General features: G+C 41.6%; 2 protein-coding genes across 3 annotated transcripts; one reads left to right on the top strand and one right to left on the bottom strand.

The window, feature by feature from the left end:
• Positions 1-61: 61 nt before the first annotated feature.
• Positions 62-10,535, bottom strand: LOC125541371 (vacuolar protein sorting-associated protein 60.1-like). 2 transcript variants are annotated; one of them, XM_048704801.1, is made up of 11 exons: positions 10,056-10,535; positions 9,600-9,671; positions 9,349-9,491; positions 8,969-9,115; positions 8,313-8,484; positions 7,965-8,042; positions 1,679-1,772; positions 1,521-1,592; positions 1,297-1,408; positions 864-1,012; positions 62-381 (listed from the first exon to the last, which is right to left on the bottom strand). In XM_048704801.1, exons 5-11 carry the CDS (start codon positions 8,393-8,395, stop codon positions 331-333), a joined length of 639 nt encoding a protein of 212 aa, XP_048560758.1. In that variant the 5' UTR covers positions 8,396-8,484; positions 8,969-9,115; positions 9,349-9,491; positions 9,600-9,671; positions 10,056-10,535; the 3' UTR covers positions 62-330. The 2 variants fall into 2 exon arrangements, with proteins under 2 accessions (XP_048560758.1, XP_048560762.1); XM_048704805.1 differs by having other exon boundaries at positions 8,313-8,406.
• LOC125541336 (probable leucine-rich repeat receptor-like protein kinase At1g35710) lies at positions 3,609-7,633 on the top strand. Its single transcript, XM_048704781.1, has 2 exons — positions 3,609-7,021; positions 7,105-7,633. The coding sequence occupies exons 1-2, from the start codon at positions 4,057-4,059 to the stop codon at positions 7,455-7,457; spliced, it is 3,318 nt and encodes a 1,105-aa protein (XP_048560738.1). The 5' UTR covers positions 3,609-4,056; the 3' UTR covers positions 7,458-7,633.
• Positions 10,536-14,256: the final 3,721 nt, after the last annotated feature.

The following is a 14,256-nucleotide window of genomic DNA, read 5'->3' as shown; positions in this document are numbered from 1 at the left end:
CTAATACAAACTTAACCAAGGATGAGATCAGATGATAGGAAAAGCCGTGACAGACAACACGAGAGCTAGCAACGTCCCATAATTTCATTATCAGAAAAGCAGATACCAATTCAACTCAGCAGAGACATACTAACAACAGGATGTACAACCATATAGAGAACACTCCCTTTATCACACACTATTGTTCCAACACAAAGGGAAAGAGACATTCCATCGTTCAACGATTGCAGTGGTATATGAGGCAAGATACAATGAATCTGTCCATGCATAAACAAAGTGCCGACCATTTACAACGAGATCAAAACCTACACCATAGCTTTTTTGTTACTTTCAGGTACGAATAGATGCGTGCGGCACGGTAGGCAGTCCCAGTTCATCCTCCTGCACCAACAGACAAAAATAAGCAGAGCAAATTAGTCTACTGGTTGACAAGTGTTCACATTGCAATCAGGGGTAATCAAGCAAATTAAAGTATGTGCCGTCTGAGATATTCAATGGAGACTTCAAAGTTCATCATGAAATCCATCATATACCACATGTTTGGCATGAAAACAGTTTGCATGTTCTCCCTCTGTGTGTTTCTTTTACTATTAAGATCAAGCTATTATGAGCTCAAATTGTTCATACCAACAACATATGCATGCATCATGAAGTTGAGCCCAAAATACAAGAGTTATGAGTTCAGCACTACATTCATAATGATCTCAAGCATCTAGCCTGTCAAATTAGATCATGTCACAAGATAAAAGGAAACACTGTGATTGCATGGGAAATGACATGAACCATCGATTTCTTCCTAGGGATATCAGCATCAGAATCAATGTGAACAGAAACTGAACTAGTCAGTCTTGCAATTGACATACCTGCTGCCGGTTTGCTAGGACTGCTGCATGACCACTTGGTGCAGCAGGTAGGTTAAGCTCAGAATCAAGATCAGTCTCCTTGTCTGGTTGGAGATACGATGGGACTGAATTCGACTCAAAGTCCATATCGGCTTCCAAAGCATCAAGCTCTGTATTTTCCAACGTACAAAATGAGAACAGCAAACAGAGAACCGTCTTTTCTGTAAATTAACACATGCATGACGCAAAACCAGTCTTGCAACAAAAGGGCCAAAAAAGTGTTTCAGATGAAACCTAAGACCAATATAAAATGGAGAGTGTACTGAATCAAATTCAACTACGAAACTTTTACTGAAGAGTGGTTCCCAGCTGGTAACCACTGCAAGGAAAACTAGTTGGCCAAGTAAGGTTTTGAATTATCTGAGAATAACCAACTACCGAATAAGAGCCATACCGCCCATAAGTTCCTCCTCATCGATGTCATCTGGGACATTGTAGCTTCTACCAAGAGTTTCTTGTATTTCATTGCTCACATCCATAAGATCCATCATCTCGTCTTGCATGCTCTGCGGATGATTATTATAAAAAGTATGGATTGAGATGTAATTAAAACAAAAATAGACAGGATAAATTAAGCAAGCAAATAATGAATCTGGTACACAACAGGATGTTGCATACATCTATATCTTCAATCCTGACAGTCTTCATCATCCCTTTCAGCTCTTTATTGGCAGCCTTCATTGCAGTCATCTGTTAAATGAAAGACAATTCAACATAAGTTTGGGAGCCAGAATAAGAATCTATCATGAACTTGATAGGAAACTAAGGCAACACACAGTGTGTTGAGCATCTTTAATTCTGTCTGATGCGAAAGCAAGTTGGTCAAGATTATAAGTTTGGTTGGACAGGATGTCACGTTGACCTTCATACCTGTAGGGAAAGCATGTGGAGTTTAAAGATTAGAGCACTAGAATAATAGCCTGCTGCCACAAGAGGAATGATTAAATGATACAGGGTAATCAGTGCCCTTTATACAGGGAAACCTTCAAGTATAAAAAAAGAGAATGACTCACACGGAACAACAAATAATTTAAACTAAAATCACGGCAAGCATTTTGGAACGGAGGGAGTAGTACTTATGTGGCTTACTTAGTTTCAACCATTGGTTGGCAGGACTGACACGGAACAAATATCATACAGCCTTCTTATTTCTACATGCCTAATGCAAACTTATTGACAGAAAGGCTGAGTATAGATGGTACGAGAACTAGCAAATACCCCAATAACCTTTTTATCAGAAAAGTAGATACCAATTCACCTCAGAACTCAACTAGGCTAGTTGCAATCACACACATGCTAACTATAGGGTGTACAGAGAACACCTCCTTTTAGAACTCACTATCATTCGAAAACCAACAGCGTGAAGACACTCTGGAATGAAATGATGGCTGAGCCGAGGAGCAGGTTGAAAGAGACGAAGCGAGAAGAAGGAAAATGTCTTGGCATCCTTAGTTTTACCGTAGCAACGTGCAAAGAGCCATCGTGGCAAATATTGCCGTGCTTGATATTACACGGCAATCCAGCAGACGTACATGAAGCGCTAGTAGTAGACTTTTACCGATTCAACCTACGTGAGCTTGCAACTTTTCTTCAGCTTTGAATTCCACAAGCTGCAGCCAAACACATGACTTCCAACAAGACTTGCATGCGGTCCACTATTTGTCTTAACCTCAATCGAACATAGAAACCATCAATAGAATTCCAGCACGGAATTTTCCACTAGTTTGTTTTACTAGTAAGATCAAGCTAGGATGAGCTCAGTTCTTCGCACCAACAAAAAAGGTATCTTTCATGACACTAAGCCTGAAATACACGACTTAAGAGTTCAGAAATATGTTCATAACGATCTCAACAATCTAGCCTCTCTCAATTAGATCATGTGACAGGATAAGAAAAAACCCGACTACTACAGAGCATGGTATATTAGAAATTGCAGAGAGAGAGGTAGGCAGGCACCTAACATAATACTCTGAACAATCGTGTGAGTTCAGAGAACAGCTCTCATTATCACTTTCTAATACAGATTCATCTTGTGCTTGCTTTCCAACCTAAACATTCCATCGAGATTCAACGCAGACGGTGTGATTGACATGCTATATAATAATAGGATGTACAACCACCATACAGAGACAGAGAGTGGCTCACATTATTCCAAAACAAGTCTTCTTCTGCCTTCCTCAATGCCTTCTCAGATGTTCGATGGAATATCGGAGGTTGAACAGTGGATTTGCACCCTTTTGATTACTCATAAATTAAAAAGGGGCATACCAGGGAATATTGGCATGTCGGATGTTACACGGCAATCAACAACGTACATGGGCCGGCAGACCTACCGAAAGCGCAGTGACCCATTTGAGCTTGTATTTTTGCTTCAGCTTGTGTGGTCAAGATGCTGCCTGGTTGTATAGGTTATGAATTCCACAGGACTTCGAACAATATATACTTGCATGGTTGTACAGAGCCACTCTGTCATTTTCCTCGTACACACGACTTCCAACAAGACTTGGCATTTATACTAACCACAATTCAACACCCAAACCTCTATTTTTACCACCAGCACAGAATTTTCCCACAATTTGTCGTTGTGTTGCTCCACCAGCCACGATTCCGTGAGCTAAACAGTTTGTTCTATGTACCAACTGAAAAGTGAAAAGGGAAAATTTAACATTGGTACCGTGGAGAATAGCTTAACTGAAGCAGTTACAGTTTACATGATCAAATATACTATCAAAACAACCACAGGAGATAGAACAAACTCTACTGCAGTGTTAACTCAAAGTCCATTCAGTGCATAAGTTCTGGACGGAGGAGAACTGGGAAAGATATGAGTAGGCGTACTCCGTGGGTACCCTTCTATCCCTGCCTTCAATTGCTTTCTAGTAATAATTACCTTGTCATTTTTCCACAGGCACAAGGAAAGAAAAAAAGAGGAATAGATGGCGACACTGAAGAAGGAAAAACTGTCTGCCCAGCAGCAGCTGCCAAAGGGAAGGAAACAGGGGCAGGGATGGCGACACGCTGAAGAATAGTCATCCAGCAACAACTTCCACTCAACTGTTGTGTGTTGATTGATGACCTCACAACAACGGAAGACACACTAGTTAAATAATCATCAACAGTATGCACAGAATCATATCCCCCGAGCAAACAAAGCATGCAAACACTACGCAGAAAAATGCCATCATGCTCAACACCATTGTTGTACCTCTGCCTACTGCTGGTGGCGTGCCTTCTTCTCTTGGAAGAAGCACATGCGGTGCACCATGGAGGGATCTCTCTGAGGTCTCAACGCATGGCCCTCCTCCACTGGAAAGCTACACTTGCGAGCCCACCACTGCAGATGAGCTCTTGGCAAGAAAACACCAGGCCCTGCAACTGGTCGGGCATCATGTGCACGGCTATCCGCCATGGCCGCGGCATGCCCTGGGTGGTAACCAACATATCCCTGCCGGGTGCTGGCATCCGTGGCCAGCTTGGTGAGCTCAACTTCTCGGCTCTTCCATTCCTCGCATATATTGACCTTCAGAACAACAGTCTCCACGGTGTACTACCCGCTAGTATCAGCTCTCTATCATCACTATCTTATCTTGACCTTAGCTTCAACCATCTCAAAGGGAAAATTCCGTTTGAGTTTGGTGGCTTGCAGAGTCTCATGCAGCTTGGTCTCTCATCTAACAGACTCACAGGACATATCCCTGCGTCTCTTGGTAACCTAACAATGTTAAATTATCTTGTCATTCACCAGAACATGGTATCTGGTCCCATTCCTAAGGAGATTGGAAACCTTGTCAACCTACAAGGCCTACAGCTAAGCAACAACCCCTTAACCGGCATGATACCAAAAACCCTTGGAAATCTGACCCAACTAAATGATTTGTACCTATATGGTAATCAACTTTCAGGGCCTATACCCCAAGAGCTAGGCAGACTGGTCCGTTTGCAAAGTCTTCAGCTTCAGTCAAATGATTTTTCAGGTCCAATTCCAATCTCCATAACCAATCTCACTAAGATGAACACACTTTTTCTCTTTGAAAATCAAATCACAGGTTCAATACCCCCAGAAATAGGCAACCTCACTATGCTCAATGAACTTTCTCTCTATACAAATCAAATCACAGGCCCAATACCTTTTGAATTGGGCTATTTGCTGAATCTCCAAAATTTTGGGTTGTCCAACAACCAAATATCTGGCACTATTCCTGATAGCATAGGAAATAATACCAAGCTAGTAGTACTATCCCTCGATCAAAATCAGATAACCGGCTCTATCCCTAAAGGGATTGGCAATCTGCTAAACCTCAAATATTTAAACGTGTACCAGAACCAAATTTCGGGATCAATACCTAAAACTTTTGGGAAGCTGCAAAACATCCAAGAACTGTACATCAACCATAACAAATTATCAGGTTCTCTTCCTCAAGAATTCGGAGACCTCATAAACCTTGTTGCACTTGGGCTGGCTAACAACTCACTTTCAGGACCTTTACCTGCAAATATATGTTCAGGGGGTAGGCTTCAATATCTATATCTCTTTTCTAATATGTTCAATGGCCCCATTCCAAGGAGTTTAAAGACATGTACCAGTTTGGTTGAAATTAGCCTTCAGAGGAACCAACTAACAGGAGATATATCTCAGCACTTTGGTGTGTATCCACAACTCAAAAGGATGAGCTTTGCATCGAATAGATTCTATGGGCAGATCCCACCAAATCTAGATGCATGTACCAAACTAACGATACTACGTCTAGCACAAAATATGATCACGGGTTCCATACCTCCAATCCTTTCTAAATTGTTGAACCTAGAAGAACTAAGTCTCAATTCTAATCGCCTCAGCGGTGGGATTCCACAAGAAATCTGTAGTTTAGCAAATTTATATAGACTGAACTTATCATCTAACCAATTATTTGGATCCATACCTACACACATAGAAAAGCTAGGCAATCTAGCATACCTTGATATATCTGGAAACAGACTGAGCGGGTCAGTACCTGAGGACCTAGGAGGCTGCATGAAACTACTTTCCTTGAAGATCAACAGCAACAGCTTCAATGGGAGTTTGCCTGGTGTGATTGGAAATTTAGCAAGTCTGCAGATCATGTTAGATGTAAGCAACAATAACCTCAGTGGCGCATTGCCGCAGCAACTTGGGAAGTTGGGGATGCTAGAATTTTGGAATTTATCCCATAATCAGTTCAGCGGCATCATTCCGTCCTCTTTTGCAAGCATGGTGAGCCTTTCAACACTCGATGTGTCCTACAACAACTTGGAAGGACCAATCCCAACAACACGGCTACTCCAAAATGCTTCAGCAAGTTGGTTTCTTCACAATAAAGGTTTGTGTGGTAACCTATCTGGCCTGCCAACTTGTTACTCAACTCCAGTAGCTGGTCACCATAAACGAAAGATAATTGGTTTTCTTTTGCCAATTGTTCTTGTGATGGGTTTTGGCATTGTTGCTGCAATTGTTGTCATAATAATACTTACTCGTAAGAAGAGAAAACCACAGGAAAGTGTCACTTCTGAAGCAAGGGACCTATTCTCTGTTTGGAATTTTGATGGAAGATTAGCATTTGACGATATTGTAAGGGCAACAGAAGACTTCGATGATAAGTACATCACTGGAACAGGAGGATACGGCAAAGTCTACAAGGCACAACTCCAAGACGGCCAGCTGGTTGCTGTGAAGAAGCTTCATCAGACGGAAGAAGAGTTCGATGATGAAAGAAGATTTCGTAGTGAAATGGAAATCTTAACACAGATCCGACAACGAAGCATCGTCAAAATGTATGGATTCTGCTCCCATCCAACATATAAATTTCTCGTCTATGACTACATTCAGCAGGGAAGCCTCCACGGAATATTAGAAAATCAGGAGCTAGCAAAGGAATTAGATTGGAAGAAGAGAATTTCTCTTGCAACTGATGTGGCTCAAGCAATATCTTATTTGCACCACGAATGCAGTCCATCTATAATCCATCGAGATATCACAAGCAACAACATCTTACTTGATACATCCTTCAAGGCTTTTGTCTCGGATTTCGGCACAGCAAGGATTCTTAAGCCCGATTCATCAAACTGGAGTGCACTTGCAGGAACGTATGGCTACATAGCTCCTGGTATGTACTAGTACTACTATAACCTTTCTTCTCACGTCAGAAGGACTCATCTGACGGAAGTCTAATGATTTTATTTTGTGCAGAATTGTCGTACACATCTGTTGTGACAGAGAAATGCGATGTCTATAGCTTTGGAGTGGTTGTGCTAGAGCTAGTGATGGGGAAGCATCCAAGGGATCTATTAGATGGTACTATGTCAAACGGAGAACAAGTCATACTGGTGAAAGATATTCTGGACCAACGACTGACAACACCAACAACAGAAGAGAATAGGTTATCTCCTCTCATCAAGCTGGCCTTTTCTTGCTTGGAATCTTCTCCACAAGCAAGGCCAAGCATGCAGGAGGCATACCAAATGCTCATTAAGCGACCCTCATCTAGTTCATGTTCCGTGCCTTTCAGCACACTTACGTTACAGCAAGTAAGGAAGAGTTGATGACTCATTGTATGTCTATGTATTTGTAGCCACTCTCCTGATATAGTAAAAGATACCATCATGTGCCCGTGGTTTTTTCCCGCAAGGGTTTTCCACGTAAAAATCGTCACGTGTTCTTAATATTTCTTTGTTTGCTTGCTTGCTGATTTCTGACAATGCGTAAATATAATTTGTTTTGTGGGGTGCTTGTAAAATGTATGCAGTGTCTATGTTATATTTGTTTAGACATAATACCCACATACGACACGTTGTTTCGGCTGTTCTCTACATTCTACAAGGGTACTTGATATGGCGTATTAATATTTCTACATTTCTCTACTAACTGGAGTGATATCAGCGGTCACGCTTTATTGTTCTCCAGGAACCAAGGTAAAATACCTTGGACCAAGCAGGAAAAATCACAATGATCAAGTGGTCGATGCGTAAACAGGAACAAATGAATGTAAACACGCAGATCTAGGTGCGTAAAAAAACATAATTACCACAGTACTATGTAAAAGGACTTACAGAGGATTGTACGGAAGGAGTATGAAGTTCTGGTCCTTGTGATGGAGCATTGTATCCAGGAGTATGTAATCCTTGTCCCTAGGATGGAACAACAAATAATTTACTACTACACTTAAATTCAAGCATTAATTGGCGAGATTGACATGGAACAAAGATGCAACCTAAGATGAAATTTCTTCATGTCTAATACAAGCTAAACAAAGGATGAGATGAGATGAGATGAGATGAAAAGCCCCAGGTGACAGTCAATGGCGAGAGCTAAGCTAGTGCAATCATAGACATGAAGAGTGCAAACAGAGACATACTAAGAACTAGATGTACAATCGTATAGAGAATAGCTCCATTTACCATTGTTCAACGACTTGCAGTGGTATATGAGGAAAGATACAATGAATTTTTCCATGCACAAACAAAGCGCCAACCATGTACATCAAGATCAAACCTACACGATAGTTTTTTTTTGTTAGTTTCAGATATGAATTGATGTGTGCGGCACTGCAGGCAGTCCTAGTTCATCCTCCTGCACAAGCAGAGGAAAGCAAGCACATCAAATTAGTCTACTGGTTGAGACACAAGCATAGACGTTCACTGAAACTGAAATGAAGCAGAGTATGTGCTGTGGTATGATAAGACCGAGACAACGGTAATTGTTCCAAGAGCTCAGGATCAAATCCATCATATAGCACATGTTTGGCATTAAAGTGATTTGCATGTCCTCCCATGAGTTGTTTTTGCTAGTAAGCTAGGATAAGCTCAGTTGTTCACACCAACAATACAGGTACTTGCCATGAAATTAAACCCAAAATACACAATTTATAGGTTAGGAATAGTTCCATATATAATGATCGCAGGTATCTAGCCTCTCATTTAGATCATGTGACGAGATAAAGAAACCCTTCTACAACTTCATGCACAGTGATTGCATGGGAAATGATGCGAACCACTATCTCAGAAAATCAACATCACAGAAACTAGTCAGTCTTGCAATTGACATAACTAGCTACCTGCTGACTATTTGCCATGACTGCTGCATGACCACCTTGTGCAGCAGGTAAGTTAAGCTCGAAACCAAGATATGTCTCCTTGTTTCGTTAGAGGTATGATGGGACTGAATTTGATTTAAAGTCCATCAGCTTCCAAAGCATCAAGCTCTGCATTTTTCAACATACAAAATGAGTGCAGCAAACAGAGAACTGTCTTGTCTGTACAGGGCTTATGACAAAAGTGCCAAAACGTTTCAGGTAAATCATGGACCTGAGAACTGATAAAAACTGAGAGTTTGCTGGATTGAATTCAACTACAGAATTTAAATTGACGTGTGGTTCCTGGCTGGTTATCACTGTAAGGCAAACTATTTGATTCAGTAACTTTAGGGTGATAATACCTAGTGTTAGAGTCATCTAAGAATGGCCAACTACAAATAAGTTCCTCCTCATCAATGTCATCTGGGACACTGTAGCTTCTACCAAGAGTTTCTTGTATTTCATTGCTCACATCCATAAGATCCATCATCTCGTCTTGCATGCTCTGCGCGTTATAAAAAAAGGTATGGATTCAGTTGTAATTCAAACAAAAATAGACAGGAAAAATAAGCAAGCAAATGACGAGTCTGGTACACAACAGGGTGTTGCATACATCTATATCTTCAATCCTGACAGTCTTCATCATCCCTTTCAGCTCTTTATTGGCAGCCTTCATTGCAGTCATCTGTTAAATGAAAGACACTTGAGCACAAGTCTAGGAGCTAGAATCAGAATCTACATTGAACTAGATAGGAAACTAATTCAACGTACAGAAAGCATGTGCAGTATAAAGATTAGAGACTAGAACTAGATTAATATGTTGCTGCCACGAAAAGAATGATTAATTCCTACAGGATAATGAGGTCCATATTTAACTAAAGCCAGGAGCATGGAGCAGCAATAGCATTCCCACTTATGTCTTGTCCATGTGAAGAACTTGCTAGCGTTTGAAATCAGCAGTTTCTATTATAGCAAGTAACTGAAACTACAGAAAAAATACCTATTATTGTAAAGAAGTAAAAAAAATCTAAAGGTGTATGAGAGCACATCAACCAGATTCAGGCTATACCTTCTGGGACAACCTTTTAGACGGTGACTTGTCAACATTGATGGGTGGCAGCGTGGACTGGCGAGCGCCCGCGGAGAAAGGAGAAGAAGACGTCGCTGCAGCGTGCTGTCATGCTGCGGGCATTTCATCGAACAGGTGGTGTGCGGTAACTAATCTCTATGCCTCCGAATCCTCTTCCTGCCCCTGAAATCGACTCTCAAACCACCAAAGTCAGCAGCAACAACCCGATTCTCTTCATACATCGCATAAATCACCGTGAGAAGTTGAGAAGAGCACGCAGAGCTCGCAGGCGTGGTCGGTGGCGTTGTCGTGGTGCTAGCCGGCGAGCGGGCACGGCAGTCGCTGCATTTGGCGCTGACGCGGCCCGAAGCTCGGTGGTGGGGGGTCGTGGCGCGGCGGGGACGCAGGTTGGGGTCGGGGTCGGCCGCCGGGAGCTCGGCCCGGCGCAGCTTGGAGGACGGACAACGGCGACGGGGCGGGCTGCTAGGGGCGAACCAACCCAAAAACTGCCTGAGGGGCCAGTTATTGTTTGCCGCTCACTGCTATGGGCCCGGCCCATTGCCAGTTTCCCCTGTTTTTATTTGGTTTTGAAAGAAGTATAGTTTTCACCCTCAAATCCACTCCATTGTCTCCATAGCTCCCTAAAGTCAATTTTGGTATGATTTAGACCCTAAAAACAAAAATGCTAGACACACAGACAAAACCAACGGACCTTTACGGATAAGCTGACTTGTCATTTTCTAATTAGGCTAAATAACCCTGTCCACCTAATTAATCGCCCCCCCTGATTTTAACTGGTGGGGGTGGGCGCCAAGGCCTGTAAAGCCCCGTAATCTTCCGTTTATGTAGCAAAGCCGCCCTAAAAATATCAATACCAGTTTAATTAGACCTGAGCGGTTTAGTCTCGGATCAAGAGTGGTTTTGCATCTGGTTTTTGTTTATTCATCTAGGCGGCAAGGACAGCGACGCAATTGTAGTTGGTGTGGACGGCTGCGCTGCAGCCCTTCCGGTTTCCTCTTTGCACTACGAAGACGAATAGCCAACTACTTATTTTCAGCGACCTGCTGCCACATAAGCATGTCAAGTCAGCGACAAATCAGTGCCTAATCACAAAACAAGATGAAAAATCACTCTTGATGTGACACTGGGGCGAACCAAACCCAAAAACTGCCTGAGGGGCCAGTTATTGTTTGCCGCTCACTGCTATGGGCCCGGCCCATTGCCAGTTTCCCCTGTTTTTATTTGGTTTTGAAAGAAGTATAGTTTTCACCCTCAAATCCACTCCATTGTCTCCATAGCTCCCTAAAGTCAATTTTGGTATGATTTAGACCCTAAAAACAAAAATGCTAGACACACAGACAAAACCAATGGACCTTTACGGATAAGCTGACTTGTCATTTTCTAATTAGGCTAAATAACCCTGTCCTCCTAATTAATCGCCCCCCTTGATTTTAACTGGTGGGGGTGGGCGCCAAGGCCTGTAAAGCCCCGTAATCCTCCGTTTATGTAGCAAAGCCGCCCTAAAAATATCAATACCAGTTTAATTAGACCTGAGCGGTTTAGTGTCAGATCAAGAGTGGTTTTGCATCTGGTTTTTGTTTATTCATCTAGGCGGCAAGGATAGCGACGCAATTGTAGTTGGTGTGGACGGCTGCGCTGCAGCCCTTCCGGTTTCCTCTTTGCACTACGAAGACGAATAGCCAACCACTTATTTTCAGCGACCTGCTGCCACATAAGCATGTCAAGTCAGCGACAAATCAGTGCCTAATCACAAAACAAGATGAAAAATCACTCTTGATGTGACACTAAACCGCTCAAGGCTAGATTAAACTGGTATTGACATTTTTAGGGTCTAAATCAGACCAAATTTGACTGTGGGGTTATGGAGACATTGAGTGGATTTGAGGGTGAAAGCTATACTTTTTTCTTTGGTTTTTATAAGTTTTTATACTGATTTCTTTTGGTTCATTCAGGGTGGCTTTTTTGTTTTTAATTTTTTGTTGTTCTCTTATTTTTCCTTTTGTTTGATTTTTTATTTTATTTATATTTTTGTCTTCATTTATAACTATAACTCTGGTGTATATATGAACATTTCAAAAAATATTATTACCTTTTTGTAATATTTTTAAAAAATATATAAACTTTTTTAACAATATTTTTTAAAATAAATCCGTGCTCACCCATTAGAACTCCTAACTAGGGGCTAAATAGGGTCTTTACACGTTGCTACCTCGATCTCTCCCTTCTAGCGGTATCGTCGGCGGCCAGAGGTGCGCGGACTCATCTTGTTCGTAGTTCATAATTATTTTTCAGTGGGCATGTTAGTGTCATGGTATCTTTTTCTTTGTACGGCTACTGTTTTCATTGATGAATATCAAATATGATACACTTTTTTTTCATTGTAAAAAAAAATGCTCTCTCTATTTTTATTCACCCTGCGTATTATATTCCTCCTAAGTCAAACTTTAGAAAGTTTAATCAAGTTCATAGAAAATGATACAAACATTTATAACAACAAATATATATGATGTGGAAATATATTCAATGGTGAATCCAATAGGATTGATTTCGCATTGAAGATGTTAACCATTTTTTTTCTAAAAATTTGGTCAAAATTTACAAATTAAAGTTTGACTTAAGAAAAAAGCTACTATGCAGAGTAAATACAAACGTACGCAGTACTTACTGCACATGAATCTTGCCATTTGGCATCAGGCTAGCAGGTAGATGGCCTTCCACTTTCAACAAGAGGTGTATACTACTTGTGTGCACTCTTCCTCTTCCTGCACAAGCAGATCAGTGTTCTATCCTGCACCACTCTGCTGCATCTCTAGTCTCAGCCAAACCACTAGCCTTGGCAATTAAGTGCTTGCTTTCTCCAGTAGCTAGGTCGTGTGTATATACACTAATAAGAGAAGTTGAAACAGATTCAACCTAAAAAATCCATCGAGATTCAACTCAGCTTGTGCCATCTGTCCATCACAGACATGCTAATTAACAACGAATCTGTCCATGCACAAACAAAGGCGTCGACCATTTACGTCACCATAGCATATACTCCCTCCGTTCAGAATTACTTGTCACAAAAGTGGATGTATCTACAACTAAAATACATCTAGATACATTCATTTTTTTACGAGTAATTCCGAACGGAGGGAGTAGATTTGAATCCATGTGTTTGCTACTGTACCGTAGGTAGTACCAGTTCATCCTCCTGTCCTGCACAAGCAGAAAAAAATGAGCACCCGGTCAGACAAAAGGAATTAGCTGAGCAGATCATTCTAGTGGTTGAGAGTCAAGCTTAATTAGACATCTACAGCGACTGGAATCAATCGAGCTAATGGAACTTGGTTAGGTGCCATGCATCTGAGATGCTGAGCAGAGGTTTCAAAGCCCAAGATAATGTCCGTCCATCATACAACAAGATGATGTCCACCATATATCAGGATGATTGCCATCCTGCTGCACTTGCTTTCTCCGTATGTGTACACACTGACAAGAGTAGTGGATGCCAATTCAGCCTCGAAAAACTCATCAAAATTCAACTTAACTAGTTGTATCTCAACTTAACCTCGACCGCAGAAATTCAACTGCCAGTACTGACTAGAGTAGTGGATGCCAACTTAACCTCAAAAAATGCTAACAAATCCCTGTTATTGCAAAACAAACAAGGGGAAGAGACATTAATTCCATCGTTCAAAGAATTGTACTTGTGTCCATGCATAACCGAAGGTGTCGACCATTAATTTACCTCGAGATCAAACCGCAACCGTAGTGTATACTTCTTGTTAGAGTCAGGTACGGATCGATGCATGCAGCACTGTACTGTAGGTAGTCCCAGTTCAGCCTCCTGCACAATAAGAAAAAAAGCAAGCACCATTTCAGAAAAAAGCATGCTGAAAAAAAACTGTTCCGCCGGTTGAGAGACAAGCTTAGGCGTTCACAGATACTGGAATCAATCGAGCAAATGGAACTTGTTCATCTGTTGTCTGAGATGCTGAGCAGAGGATTCAGAGCTCAAGATAATGTCCATCGTACAACAAGATGATAGGCCACGGGTGCTCAACAAAGGTAACTGTTTCCAAAGTTCATGGAGCCCCAAATACTACTACTACAGAAAATGCCATATCAGACGTCGCACTCGGAGCTATCAAAGTATGCAAACGATAGTAAGAAACTTACCGTGTGTACAAGTGTTTAC

Source organism: Triticum urartu, chromosome 1 (assembly GCF_003073215.2).
Source record: "Triticum urartu cultivar G1812 chromosome 1, Tu2.1, whole genome shotgun sequence".
Lineage (NCBI taxonomy): Eukaryota > Viridiplantae > Streptophyta > Magnoliopsida > Poales > Poaceae > Triticum > Triticum urartu.
The sequence above is the reverse complement of the archived record's forward strand: the minus strand, read 5'-3'. Positions and strand labels throughout refer to the sequence as shown.

Bases quoted from the DNA above. Each gene is read 5' to 3' on its own strand.
- LOC125541336 (XM_048704781.1), top strand. From the start codon at position 4,057: ATGCAAACACTACGCAGAAAAATGCCATCATGCTCAACACCATTGTTG. The intron at 7,022-7,104 runs GTATGTACTAGT...TATTTTGTGCAG, and splicing joins GTATGGCTACATAGCTCCTG to AATTGTCGTACACATCTGTT.
- LOC125541371 (XM_048704801.1), bottom strand. From the start codon at position 8,395: ATGTACATGGTTGGCGCTTTGTTTGTGCATGGAAAAATTCATTGTATC. The intron at 8,043-8,312 runs GTAAATGGAGCT...GTTCCATCCTAG, and splicing joins CTGCAAGTCGTTGAACAATG to GGACAAGGATTACATACTCC. The intron at 1,593-1,678 runs GTGTGTTGCCTT...TTCATTTAACAG, and splicing joins TTAAAGATGCTCAACACACT to ATGACTGCAATGAAGGCTGC.